This window comes from Tenrec ecaudatus, chromosome 11 (genome assembly GCF_050624435.1).
Source record: "Tenrec ecaudatus isolate mTenEca1 chromosome 11, mTenEca1.hap1, whole genome shotgun sequence".
NCBI classification, from domain to species: domain Eukaryota; kingdom Metazoa; phylum Chordata; class Mammalia; order Afrosoricida; family Tenrecidae; genus Tenrec; species Tenrec ecaudatus.
In genome coordinates this window covers 71,361,012-71,375,901 of record NC_134540.1, presented here as the reverse complement: position 1 = coordinate 71,375,901, position 14,890 = coordinate 71,361,012, and the positions used below count along the sequence as shown (strand labels likewise).

The window sequence follows — 14,890 nt, the reverse complement described above, 5'->3', positions numbered from 1 at the left end:
CTTCAAACCTTTAAGACCCCAGACACTGTATATATTGATAGCTGGGAACCATCAGCTTTCTTCATCCCGTTTGCTTATGCTCCAGTTTATCTTCAGCAATTGTACCATGGAGGTAAGCACACAATTACATGATTTTTTTTGTTCTTTGATACCTGATAACTGATCCCTTCGGCACCTCGTGATCTGTACACAGGCTGGTGTACTCTTTCTATGTGGGCTTTGTTGCTTCTGAACTAGATGGCCGCTTGTTTACTTTAAAGTATTTAAGACCCTAGATGCTATATGTACATGCTTGTATTTAGAACTCTATAAATGCCCTTTGCCTCCTAGCTCTTTCCTCTATTTCTTTTTACTTTCCTCTTGTCCCACTATCATGATCAGCCGTTATCTGGGTTTCAGTAATTCCTCTCAGTTACATTACCCTTGTTCACGCCCTATAAGACCTCGATGCCCTCTTCACCACTGATTTGGATCACTTGTTCCCTTGGCCCTGGGTTTGTTAACACTTCTTCCTTTCCCCCCACCTCCCCCTCTCCCATGTCCCTCTGGAACACTCGGTCCCATTGTTTTCTCCTCCAGATTGTTCATCCAGCCTATATTATTTAGACATACCTGCAAAAATAATAACATGCACAAAAAAGACAGATCAAAACCAAGCAACAAAAGAACAACAAAAAGCCAATGACCAAAAAAAAAAAACCCTAACACAACAACAAAAAAGAAAAGCTTTTAGTTAGTCCAAGGACTGTTTGTTGGCCTTTAGGAGTGTTTTCTGGTCAAGTCTCATGGGGTGCCAAGCCCTGGCCCAAAGTGTATTTTTGGTATTCCCTGAGAACTTCATTGCTCTGTCCCCCTTGCTGTCCTGTTGCACACTCTTAGTGTTTTTGCCTTGGTGTGGTGGGATCAGATCAGGCCCAATTTTTACACTGTGTCTCCAGGGTTGTCCCCAGTAGGGCTATGGGTCAGTGGGGGATGTTGTGTCTCATAGTGGGGCTAGCTATATATTCTTCTCTGTGACTTGGCTGCTCTGAGCAGGGATATCATTCTCAAGGCTTGGTGGGCCAGGCTGTGCCCCACTCTCTTCCTGCCATTTCATTTGCTCCCGTGTGCTCTGATCAGAAATCCCCCTCTCCCTGAGCTGCAACTTCAGTGCTGTCCTCTGAAGTGAATTCTCCTGGAGGAAGGGGCAGCTGTTCACGTAGTTGGGGTTGGGGCCGGCCCTCAGACCTCTCCACTGGTTCCCTACTCCATACTGGTATGTTGCATTCACATGTTGGAGCACCGGGTTGAAGTCTGGTCCCTCTTGCCCTGTGGAGATATAAACAATACCCTCCCCTAGGGTGAGTTAGTGCCCTGTTCCCCTGCTACCCATTTCTTTTTTAGTTCCCCCCCCCCTTTTTAGTTGGCTACTCTATGTATCCCCAGGAATATTTGTATATAGTAGCTTTTTAAAAAATTGTTTTATTAGGGACTCAAAACTCTTATCACAATCCGTACATACATCAGTTGTGTAAAGCACATTTTTACATTCATTGCCCTCATAATTCTCCAAACATTTGCTCTCCACCTAAGCCCCTGACATCAGCTCCTTGTTTTCCCCTCCCTCCCCGCTGCCCCTCCCTCATGAACCCTTGATAATTTATAAATTATTATTTTGTCATATCTTGCCCTGTCCGACGTCTCCTTTCACCCACTTTTCTGTTGTCCGTCCCCCAGGAAGGAGGTCGTGTGTAGATCGTTGTAATCATTTCCCCCTTTCCAACCCACTCTCCCTCTACCCTCCCAGTATCGCCACTCACACCCCTGGTCCTGAAGATATCATCTGCCCTGGATTCCTTGGGTTCCAGTTCCTATCTGTACCAGTGTACATCCTCTGGTCTAGCCAGATTTGTAAGGTAGAATTGGAATCATGATAGTGGGGGAGGATGAAGCATTTAGGAACTAGATGAAAGTTGTATTTTTCATTGTTGCTACATTGCACCCTCAACAGGTTCATCTCCTCCCCGAGACCCTTTTGTAAGGGGATATTCAGTGGCCGACAAATGGGCTTTAGGTCTCCACTCCACACTCCCCCCCTTATTCACTATGATAAGATTTTTAGTTCTGATGATGCTTGGTACCTGATCTCTTCGACACCTTGTGATCGCACAGGCTGGTGTGCTTTTTCCATGTGGGCTTTGTTGCTTCTGAGCCAGTCCAGTCTATTGGGGCACCACGCCCTGGCCCTTAAGTCTACCTTAAGCATTCCCTGGGGACCTCGCCCCTCCTTTCCCTTGCTGTACTGTTGCACACCCTTGGTGTTTTACATCAGTGTGGTGGGATCCGATGGGTGCAGTTTCCACACTGTGTCTCCAGTGTTGTACCCTGTAGGGGTATGGGTCAGTGAGGGGCATCATGTCTCATAGTGGGGCCAGCCATGTGGTCCTCTCTGTGGACTGGCTGCTCTAATTGGGAACATCATCCTCAAGGCCTGATGGGCCATGATGTGCTCCACTCTCCTCCTCCCCTTTCATCTGTTCCCTTCTCCAATCAGATATGCCCCTCTCCCGGAGCTGCATATTCAGTGCCGTCCTTTGTAATAAATTCTTTTTGGGGATGGGTCAGGTGTCCGCTTAGTAGTTAGGATTGGGGCCAGCCCCTCAGATCTTTCCGCTGGTTCCCTACTCTATGCCAGCATGTTGCATTCATATCTTGGAGCACTGGGTTGAAGTCTGGTCCCTGTTTCCCTGTGGAGATATAGACCATACCCTCCCCTTGAGTGGGTTAGTGCCCTGTGCCCCCACTACCCATTTCATTTTTATTGTTATTTTCCTTTCCCACCTCCTTTTTAGTTGACTACCATATGTATCCTTGTATTTGGTCTGGTCCCTTCCATACTACCTACTCCTCACCCCAGGAATGTTTGTATACAGTAGCTTTTTTCGTATGCCCATTTTGCATTTTTTTTAAGTTTACCTCAGCGGTTTCATGTTGTACTTGTCCTTTTGTTCTTGGCTTTCTTCGCTTAGCATAATTTCTTACAGTTCTTCTCATGTGGTGATGTGCTTCATACGTTCATCATTGCTCTTTAGCGATGTGTAGTACTCTATTGTATGTATGTACCACAGTTTTTTAATCCACTCGTTAGTTGTTGGGAATTTGGGTTGTTTCCAACTCCTTGCAATTGTGAACTGTGCCGCAATGAACATTGGAGCACAGATGTCTGGACATGGTTTGTTTCTTGCCTCTTCTGGATATATGCCCAGTAGGAAGATTGTTGGGTCACATTGTAACTCGATTGTCATCTGTTTTATATATCGCCAGATCGATTTCCATAGTGGCTGTACATACTTACAGGTCCATCAGCAATGGATGAGAATCCCTGTCTCCCCCAGCCCCTCCAACACTTGTTGCTTTCTGATTTTTTGAATTGGGCTATCTTTGAGGGTGGTAGGTGGCATCTCATTGTTGTTTTAATTTACATTTCTCTTGTAGCTAAAGATAGGGAACATTTTCTCATATGTTTATTGACCATTTGGATTTCTGTACCTGTGAAACTTCTGTTCAGGTCCTTTGCCCACCTCCTCAGTGGCAATTCGTTTTTTTGTTTTTAGAAGCTATCAGAGTATTGTAGATTCTAGTGATAAGGCCTTTGTGTGATGTATCATTGCTGAAGATGTTTTCCCAGTCCGTGGACTCTATTATTACTCTATTGGTGAAATCTTTTGATATACATACATTTTTTTATCTTCAGTATATCTTACTTGTCAGTTTGTGCCTCTTCTGTGTTTGTGTCCTTCCCTATTTCTGATAGTCTCATGTATTCCCTTTGCCAAAGTTCTCAAGTTGGTTCCAATTCCTTCATTGATGACCCTGATAGGTTGGGGTTTAACTTCAAGGTCTGTGATTCACCTTGAGTTTATTCTTGTGCATGGAGTGAGGTAAGGGTCTTGATTCATTTTTCTGCAGGTAGATACCCATTTTTTCCAGCAACACTTGTTGAAGAGGGCATCTGCTTCCCATTGGATTTTATTTGGGTCCTTATCAAAGATCAGCTGTCTGTATGCTGATGGTTTTATTTCTGGGTTTTCAGTTATTTTCCTTTGGTCTGAGTATTTGTCATTGTACCAATACCATGCAGTTTTGACAACTGTGGCTGTATAGTATATTCCAACGCCAGGTAAAGCAAGCCCTCCCACTGTGTCCTTTTTTTTTTTTTTTTTTTTTTTGCAAAAGTGCCTATTTTTATTTTCTTGCTGGGGGAGCTGCAGCTGCCTCCAAGCATTAGGGGAAGAGGTGGTGGTACTGGAGGACCCTCGTGAGTCTAACCTGAGAGGCTGGAGCTAAAGGGAGCAGGGGTCCAGGGCGCAGTCAGGAGCCCATTCTGGAGGGCAGCAGCTAGGTGCTCGGAGCTCACCTGGGGGTTGCCATCTGGAAATGGGAGGTCAGGTGCTGATCCCCGGCTCTGCCAGCCCCCTCAGCAAATTGCTGTGTATGGGAGGTTCTGTACAGCTGGCTTTGGGGGTTAGAGAAGGGCACCAGGGAGGCTTAAATAAATGGGCAGGGGTCAGGGGTGAAGCAAGGGAGGAAAGCGACCGCCGGCCAGTAGTCCTGGCCTCCTGAGCCCACATGGTCATGGCTTTGGTCTGGGAGACCCCTCTGTTGGGGTGGGGTGGGATGGGGAGGGGTGGTCTCGAGCCAAGGTCTCGGCCCCAAGTCTCCCACTGGCTCCTCTCTGGAGCGGGGTGGGGGCAGGGCCCAGGAGCAGGGGTGGAGTCAGGTCCAGGCTGGGCGGAGCCTAACGCAGGTCCTCCTCGTCGCCCTGGATGGTCTTCTTGATGCGCAGCAGCATGGTGGTGAGCCACTGGTCCAGCCGGGAGATGGCATCGTACTCCTTCACCGCCTCGGTGTAGCTGTCCACGTTCTGCTCCTCATGGGCATCTAGCAGCTTCTTCATCAGCTTGTACTCGCGGGACTCGGAGAAGGCGGGGAATAGCTCCTCGTACTTCTGGACGGCCAGCTTGGCGTTGAGCATGTCGATGCAGAAGTGGCAGAGGGCCGCCTTGAAGAAGTAGTCCTTGGCGCTGTACTTGAGGAGGGGGCTGTCCATGGCGTTGGTCCCCACCTGCTCGTAGATGTCCACGGCCTTCTGGTACTGCTCCAGCTGTGCGGCATAGCCGGCCACCTTCAGCAGACACTTGCTGGCTGAGCTGTTGGACTCCTCGCCCTTGTAGTAGTCCGCGGACTGCTCGTAGTGTGCAATGGCCTTCTCGATGTCCACCAGCTCTGTCTCGTAGACTTCCGCGATGGAGGGATGATGTTTAGCTGTGATCGTGAAGCGGCCCATGTCCGTGTAAATCTCGATGGCTCTCATGAGACAGTTAATGGCCTCTTGTGGGTCGGCCTTCTTGAAGGCGTTGCCGGCGTCCACGAAGCAGGTGGCGGCATCGTGCTTGCTCTGAAGCTGCAGGTGCAGCTGGGCCGCCTGGCAGAATGCGTTCCCGGCGGCGCTCCAGTTTTTGGCCATTTTGAACATGTTTGCAGCTCGGGCGTAGATCTCGCAGGCGTCCTCTATTTTGGATGAGCCTCCGAAGAGGCCGGAGAAGAAGGACTGCGAATTCTTCACCTTGCGCTCCGCCTCGGCCAGCAGCGCCATCGCCTCCGCTTCCTTCCCGGAGTTGTCCATGGCGGCCGCACAGGGACTCGGCAAACCGTCCGACCTGGGCCCTGGGAGGACTCAGTGCTGGCCCAGCCGCAGGACACGGGTCCGGGCAGCTCAGCGGGATGTGTTGACCCACTGTGTCCTTCTTGAGGAGTTCTCTGCTAATTCTGAGCTACTTCCTCTCCATGTGAAGTTTTTAAATCAGTTTTTCCAATTCTTTGAAGAAGAATGGTGGTATTCATATCGGAATAGTATTGCGCTTATATAGTGCCTGGGGCAGAACTGACATCTTTACTATATTGAGTCTTCCAGTCGAAGAGCATGGGATATTCTTCCATTTGTTGAGGTCATTCTTGGTTTCTTGTAATAGTGTTCTGCAGTTTTCCTTATGTGGGTCTTTTGTTCTTTTAGTCAGGTATATCCCTAGATATTTCAGTTTGTGCTTGGCTATTGTCTAGGGTACCGCCTTTTTAGTCTCCTCTTCTGTGGTAAAACTCCTCTATTGCTTCCAGTTCTCCCCTTGTGGAGCTTTTGAGATTTTCCATTATAAAATCATGTCATCTGTAAATAATGATAGCTTTACCTCTTCCTTCCCCAGACGAATACCTTTGATGTCTTTTCTTTGCCTTATGCTATTAGCTAAAACCCCCAGTACAATTTTAAATAAGAGTGGAGCCAAAGGGCATCCTTGTCTCGTTCCCCCTTTCAGTGAGATTGTGTTCATCTTTTTCCATTGACTACCGTGTGGCCTGTTGGTTTTTCATATAGAACTTATATTGTCTTGAGGAATTTTCCTTCCATTCCTATCTCCTAAGTGTCTTAAACAGGAATTGGTGTTGGTGTTGTCGAATGCTTTTTTCCACATCTATAGATATTATCATGTGGTTCTTACAGTTTTTCATGTCAGTGTGGCAAATGATACTAATGGTCTTCCGTATGTTGAACTATCCCTGCATCCCTGGCATGAATCCCACTTGGTCATGGTGAGTTATTTGTTTTGTATACTTTTGTATTCTATTGGCCAGTATTTTGTTAAGGATTTTTGCATCGATGTTCATTAGGGATATTGATCTGTAGTTCTCGATTCTTGTAGGATCCTTGCCTGGTTTTGATAAGAGAGTATACTAGTTTCACAGGAGTTCGGGAATTTGCTGTTTTATTTTCTGTGTTCTGGATGTGTTTGTACGATTGGTGTTAATTCTTCCCTCAATGCTTAATAGAATTCTCCAGTGAAGCCATCTGATGCATGGGATTTTTTGTTGTTGGTGGTAATCCCTTGATAACCTTGTCTGTTTCTTCCATTGCTATGTGTTTGTTGAGATTCTTAACATCCTTTGGGGATAATCCAGGGAGGGATTGTTTTTCCAAGAATTTGTCTATGCCTTCCAAGTTGTTTAATTCATTGGAGTACAATCCTTTGTAGTACTGTGTAACTGTCCTTTTGATTTTATTAGGGTCTGTTGTAATGTCCCCTCTTTCGTCCCTCATTTTTACTATTGAAATTTGTTCCCTCTCTTTGTTTAGGTTTGCTCTCGGTCTGTCGATTCTGTTTATCCTTTCAAAGAACCAACTTTTAGCAGCATTAATTTTTTACATAATTTACCCTCTCCTGAACATCAGCCCTGATTTTTATAATTTCTTTTCTTTCGCTATTAGTAGGATTGTCCTGCTGACTCTGCTCTAGTTGTTGTAAATTTTGTGCCAGCATATCAATCATCAGTCTCTCTTCCTTTCTCAGGTGTGCATGTATTGCTATGAAACTTCCTTTGATAACTGCATTTACTGTGTCCTGTAAGTGTTGGTATGTTATGTTCTCATTCTCCTTGGTTTCTAGAAATTTCCTAATTTCATCTCTCATCTGTGCCAGTACGTACTTCTTTTGCAATAGAGAGTTGTTCATCCTCCAATTGTTTTCTTTGTCTTCCTTTTGTTGATTTTCAGCCTTATGGCACATTGGTCAGAGAGAGAGGTCTTTATGATATCGATGTGCTTAAATTTATGTAGATTTGCGTTATGCCCCAGCATGTGGTCTGTCTTCAAATATGTGCCATGAGGACTTGAATATGTGATTTTTTTTATATTTGGATGAAAATCACTGTAAATATCTATTAGGTCAAATTGTCTAATTGTAGTGTTTAGATCTCTACCCTCCTTGTTGAGTTTCTTTGCCTGTGATCTGTCTTTCTCAGAGGCTGTGATTTCTTTTTTCATCTTTTGAAGTGATTGGTTGATGTATTCAATGAGTCTCTCATTTGGAATATATGTTTACAATGCCTAGTGGTTCTTTGTCTACCATTCCCTTGAGGCAGCAGATTGATGGATTGTATTTTCTAAACCAATCTGCTAGCTAGCCTTAGTCTTTTCATGCCTGAGTTCAGTCCATTATTAGATTTTTGTTCATGTTTGTTAAAGCCTGCTCGGCTATCTTCCAAGTCTCTGGTGCGGTTCTCTGCTTCCTCCAGTCAATTCTCGAGGTCCTTGAGTCTGCTACTGGTTTTTGTTTTCTCCTCTATCATTTCTTCCTTTCTGTGTATTGTTTACCTCATATTCTGTATGATTCCAAGCAGCATTCTGAAGTTTTCTTTATGTGGCAGCTCAATGTCTGCTTCTTCGCATGTCGTTAGGTTCAGGACATCTTCTTCCATTGCCTTTTTTTCCTCCTGTCTTTTCATTGAGGTTGTTGGGGATGATGGCTGTTTGCATTGCATTGTTTTAGAGGAGCCATTTTCCAGGGAGTCGAAGAGCACTGGCTCTCTCTGGGAGACTCATAGGAATGCTTCTTTGAACTGCCTACAGCTAATTTCACTATAGGATTAGCCTGCCACTTTATCCTCCTGTGGCTCCACTCTCAAGGGGAGTACTCCAGAAGGCTGGTGGGTTGCCTGCTTCAGTATAGAACATCGGGAATGGTGGATGGAATTGCCTTGGCCAGGTAGATTACTGTGGAGATTTGCAGAGGTTCCTGTACCAGCTTGGAACACTGGCGAATGTTGGCCAAACCGCCGTCGGCTCTATGAGGCACTAAGGTAGGTGGGAGTAAGTGCCCTTAGTCATGTGTGACAACAGACAGGCATTTCCCAGTAAGAAGTTTGGTGGAGTATCCTGGGAGGGTGAAGGTCGACCAGGGCTTTCCCCAGCCTTGAGCTATGCTCCACAGGGTGGAGCTCACCTGACTGGGTGGAGGGCAGGCATAAATGCCCTAGGCTAAGGAGAGTTATGTGTGAGAGAACAGGGAAGTGAGAAAGAAGAGGGGGAAAAAAAGAACTAAGCCTACTGAGACGGTAGGGGTATAGAGAGAAGAGAGGGAAACAAAAGTAACACTATAGCTGAGCCCATATCCCTGCTGTGGGGCTGCAAGGGTTAAATCCCTGCACCGACGTGTCAGCAAGCTGTGGCTGTTGAGATTAAGCCCCTGTGTAGGCTCTGGCTGAAACCCTAGCCAGCCTCCACTGTAGTAAGCCGAAAGACCCCAGCCCCTCAAAACCTTGTGGATCTGTGCCTACTTATCTTTATGATGCTCCTCCTGCGATCTAGCAGTGTTGAATTTCCCTCTTAATAACTCTCCTGGGCTGATATCTGCGGAGCCCCTCTTGTATGTGTTACTCAGTCGCCATCTTCCTGGAAATCTCCGCATCTTTGATTTCTATTTCTTCTTTTTTCCGGCTAGGGAATGACTAATAGCTACACCCTAGAAGGCTATTATAGAGGTTTTTAAGGCCCCAGTTTCAACTCGCCAGAGTAAGAGGATCAAGACCCCAGTGGTGTAGTGGGTTACCCATTATTCTGCTAACTTTAAGGTCAGCAGTTCAAGACCACAAGCCACATTTCAGGAGAAAGCCTATAAAGACTTACCACCTCAGAAACCCATAGGGGCAGTTCCATTCTGTCCTGTAGGTTGCTGTGAGTTGGAATCAGTTTGATGGCTGTGAGTTTCATTTGTTTAAATGTAGGATGGATAGAACATTGTAGGCATTGGGTTATGCCAGTTGTCCTCGCCTCCTATGTCCATTTAAGGTCATTCCCTTAAAGTGTTTTTAATTTTCTAAGAACATTTCATAAATTTGCTTCCTGTATGCTTTCTTCACATTCGTGACTATATTTGCAGTAAAGGTACATGCACATGTACAGATATACTCTGTCCAACTGTGTGTGTGTGTGTGTCTGTGTGTGTGTGTGTACTCCCACACCTTGTTTAGCCTGCATGTCTGTCTTTGGTCTGTTTGCAGGACTGTGTGTATGGCGTATTGACCTCTGCTGCCTTTATCTTTTGCACTCTCCCCATCCCTTCCCTTACCTGCACCGTGTTTTTGCCAACCTCCTCCTCTTGTTGTACCTTGCTTTCCCCTTCATCTATTTTTAACACATCTACCCTCTAGCCAGTGACTTACCCTTCTGTCCCCTCTTACCTCTTGTAACATCAAATATATATCAGTGTGAAAACCTTTTGACCTTTTAGATTAGTCTCAGACAATGCTTGCCCTCTTGTGACTTACTCATTTCATTCAGTGACATCACTTACATTCACGGTGTACATAACCATCGCCTTTTTAACATCCCAAACAGAAACTCAGGAGCATGAAGCAGTGACCACTGTTCCTCCCAGACAAGGTTATTTATACTTTGCATCAACCTTAGGTCATGATACTATCTAGGAAGTTTGCATTTTAGAATATATTTTAGTGACAGGTTCTAATCACAAATGGGAGTGTTAGAAATCATACTTGAATATTTACACTAAGACACCATGCATGGGCTACTCTGTTCGTCCCTCCTCTATTAAATAGATAATTCCATTCTTAGAAATCTTTAGCCAAAAATTCACTTTTGTTTCATCCTGTACCACTCTGGATATCTCATTATCATAACTTAGTCTCCATATATTGCCTGCAAAGTGTATGTAGCTGTGTTAGTTGATGATTAGGAAATACATAAGTCCAAAAAATCCAAGAAAACTGAAAATATCAACCAAATAAACTCCAACATTTAATCTACCTGAGCATTTCCTGTTTTCAGATATCTTTGGATAGGGGGAAAAATCTTTCTTTAAAAAAAATCACATTCTTTTCATTTTTTTCTCACACAGCATTTATTGGTTTCCACTAATTTTTTTTTAATTAAATCCACATTCTTAGTAAACAGGAAAACTGACTTTTCATAAGGAGACTCTATGGAGAAAGTTAAGTGTCTGAGTAGGTTTGGAGAAATATGTATTCTGAAGAATTTCTTCTTATGCTGTTTTCTCTTTATTTGCAGTATATCTCTGTACCGGGGTAATTGCAGACCTATACGGTTTGAGCCACCAATGCTCGACTTCCATGAACAGTAAGTTTTTATTTTTGAACTAGATTTTCCCAGAAAATTGTTGTATTTATTTTGCATGCGTGTATCTTCCCTTTAATCTATTACTTGTCTCATCTACATGATAGTGTCACATATTAATTCAACAGGAAAATGTGCTTACATAGTTAAAACATGGGGAACTATCTTTGCTGAGTGTCACACGGACTGCCTTTTAATGTTTGCCAAATGCCCACGCGTTGAAGTCTCTGCTTTAGAGGAGTTTATCTCTAGAAGTAGCATAAAGCTCTCGGGCACCATTTTTGATTGGTGCTTTGTTTCCATTTTTAGTTTAAACATTTTCTTGTGCACATATAACCTGGTGCATTTGCTTTCAGCGTGCAAAGTTGCTTATGTCACTAAACTTTTTTTTTTAATGTTTTACAGAGAGATAATTAAGACTACTTTCTTGGGCTATATTTCCAAGAGCTAGCTCAAAGAATCTGAGTATTTTTAGAGTGCTGGTGTACATTTTCAAATAGTTTATTCCTCTACTGTGTTTTTGTTTTTTTGCACTTTTACTAGATTTTATTTATGCTAATATTTTTAATCTATTCTGATTCAAGAGATGGAAATTAGGATTTTCCCAAATGTTAATGTATTGAATGTTATTAACCATTTAGTTTTCTATATCAAGCTACATTAAGTTTAAATCGCTTATCATCTCGAACCTATCAGTTACGGTTTCAGAGACCCGAGGTAGGGCTATTAGTGTGGCAAGTCAGAGGTCTCTTGTGCAGGCTTTTCAGGAGATTGTGTTCTTGTCAAAGGTAGGGATTTGGGGGGAAGAGAATGCAGAGAAGTTTGCATGACTCCTTGTACATTACTAGATGGAATCAGTATTTTGGAATATTCATTACCTTAAGAAGGACTTGTGTGGTTTTTCATTTTAAATGCTAACTTATTCAAATAGGAAATACGTCACCATTTTGTCAGCATAAAAAAAGGCTTGGGTGTAATGTTGAGATTTCAAGGAACACAGAGTTCTTAAGCCTGTCACATTTATAGCATCACTAAGTCTCTTTGAAATGCAAGGTATTTAATGAAGCCTGGCCATATAGTTTGATGTTTAGCCAAGGTTCATTATGGCTCTAGAAAAACTCTCTGTGAGTATCTTCCCTCATTCCAGAGTAGATCAAAATAGAAACTGACTAACTCCACTCTGACATTGGGCCATGCTTGTGCAGTTTAGCAAGACACTGGGAGGAGTGGAAATAGATACACAATACTGAGAGAGTCTAAAATAGCCAGTGATCTACCTTTGAAAAATGTAGGATTTATGATTCAAGGGCAAGTCTTTCCAAAGTTTTACCCAACTTTTTCACTTTATGATTTGTTTGGGAAGGAGTTGTGCAGATTTCATGATAAATGAATCCTTTCAGATAAAGAAATTTTCAAGTAGAGGAAACTAGGTTGGGAATTCCCATTTCAAGTTATCTTTCTTGCAACTCTTTCAAGAATGCCCCACACTTAAAGTAGGTGAAATTGGAGCAATATCAAGCATGATTCTAGATTGCTGATTTTAACCTTTATTGGGCATTAGATTTCTTTAAGAATAGATGAAAACTATAGATCCTTCTTCCCCTCCCTTACACATAATTGCACATACAAATATCCTTTTACATTTAGGTCTAAGGGTTTTTCTAGTCATTCCTTCAAAATACTTATGCCAGTCTTTAACAATAGAGGTAGCATTCCTGTTGTAAACCACCGGTTTTTAAACTACCACTACAAAACTCACGGGGACTTTGCTGGCTTGTTATGTTAGTAATACATGCTCACTTTCGTAAGTGTAGAAAATACTTAGCTAGAGAAGAAGAAAGTAAAACTTTACCTGTAATTCAATCACTGGAAATATTAAATATCTCACCTTTTAAACATCTATTTCTTTTGCTATATGTCTTATATTTATTAAGCTATAAAAGTAGAGTTGTATTTTCTGAATGTATTATATTGTAATCTGTTTTTAAACTGAATGTGCCTTCCATATTTTTATGTTCTACTAAGTATGCTCATATAAAAATAGTCATGACTATATCCACAAGGTAGAACTCCAAAAATAGAATTCTGAGGAGAAAAGATAGACAAAAATGTTATCTAATGAACATTTAGGCTAGAGCAGTGGTTCTCAACCTCCCTAATGCCACGACCCTGTAACACAGTTCCTCATGTTGTGGTGACCCAACCACAAAATTATTTTTGTTCTTACTTCATAACTGTAATTTTGCTAATTATGAATTGGGCGACCCATGTAAAAGGGTCGTTTGACCTCCAGAGGGGTGACGGCCCACAGGTTGAGAACCGCTGGGCTAGAGAGTTTATCTGGTGTCATGAATAAGGAGTTGGAAACAACTGCTAGAATATATTAATCTATTTATAGAGAGGATATATAATGGGGCTACTCTGGTGCCGCCCTTAAAGAGAAACTAAAATCTCATGAGCAGAGAGAAACTGCTGAAGCTCTGTGGGTAGACAGATGAACTCCAGTACAAACAAGGGTTGGGTCACACAGTAAAAATCTATCTATCTCTATCTACATACATACATATATATATTAATTAGAGTGTGCGGTCTTTTTGATAGCGCAGAAGAATAGAATGTAGGAAGCATAGGGGTTCTATTCCCTAAGGCAACAAATTTACAGGCCACTCCAAAATAGTGGAAGCAAAAGGAAGGAGGATTGTCCCACCAAGATTTAAAACTTTTCTGTGCCCTGTGTGGGGACATTGGATGGAATTTGTTTTTTTCTCACAAAAGTAGAAGTGGAGCTATAGAAATAGTTTGAGGGCAGATATGATTATGTGTATATTTATTAGGGTTCGACTAGAAAAGTAAAACCAGATGGAAGTGTGTGTGTGTGTGTGTGTGTGTGTGTGTTACAGTCTGGCGTCTGCAATGGTGAGTGAGGTTAATTAACCAGTCTCAAAGTCTGTAGTGGCAGGGAGTTAGGAAAGGAAGATCACAAGTAGACTTGAACCCTGAGCTGATGGGAAGGGAAAGTAATTATAGCTGTTGTTACGAGTCTTAGCTCACTTTAAAGAGTCCTGGTGGCATAGGGCTTATGAAGTTCGGCTGCTAACTGCAAAGTCAGCAGTTTGAGCCCACCAGCTGCCACTTAGAAAGATTTACAGTTTCAGAAACCCACGGAGGCAGTTCTACTTTGTCCTAAAAGGTCACTACAAGTCAGAATCCACTCAGTGGTAGTGAGATTTTTGTATTTGTTTGTAAACTCACTCTGCATGAATTTCCAGCTGAGTTAGATGGTTATATCCTAGAATCAGGTCTCTTTTGATGAAGCCAAATGAGCCCTGGCGGTGCTGTTGGGTGAGCGCTGGACTGCTGACCAGCACTTTGAATCATCGAGAGAAGATATGTGCGACAAGATTGGTACTACCTCCTGTCCATCATCCAGCTCCTCCCAAGAGAATATCACTTACCGCCCCTTCTAACCTGACACATCAGGAACCTGGGTGGTACACTGGACTACCCGCTGAGCTGATAGTCACGGCAGCAATTCAAACCCACCAGCAGCTGGGGGGAGAAAAAAGGAGGCTGTCTACTCCTACAAAGATTTGAAGTCTCAGACACCCAAAGAGCAGTTCTGCTGTGCCCTGTAAGGTTATTGGAAGTCAGAATGGACTTTGGGTCTTTAGTTCAGTCCATCCAAATTGATACATCACAAAGCCACCAAGTGATTGGAAACAGACTGTAAATGGAGAAATGGTTAAGTACTTTTCTTTAGCAATTTCATAGTTAAGATTCTTTATATGAAGCTTAGAAGTAATCAGAGAACGCTGTACATCTCCATTGCAGAGAATGCATTCATTGTGATTGGGCTCAGGAAGTTACTGATGGCTGAAGCAAAGAGAGGTCTTAGGTAATATATTTGTTATTCACTCACAGCAGCATAAA

At 43.2% G+C, this 14,890-nt stretch overlaps 1 protein-coding gene and 1 pseudogene across 1 annotated transcript in view; one reads left to right on the top strand and one right to left on the bottom strand.

The window, feature by feature from the left end:
- Positions 1–14,890, top strand: part of TMEM131 (transmembrane protein 131) — a 190,163-nt gene that overhangs the window by 79,137 nt on the left and 96,136 nt on the right. The window contains exon 4 of the mRNA XM_075563195.1: positions 10,895–10,963. Within this exon, the coding sequence (XP_075419310.1) occupies positions 10,895–10,963 (69 nt within the window). The remainder of the gene's footprint in view (positions 1–10,894; positions 10,964–14,890) is intronic.
- LOC142461369 (alpha-soluble NSF attachment protein pseudogene) lies at positions 4,421–5,757 on the bottom strand (annotated as a pseudogene).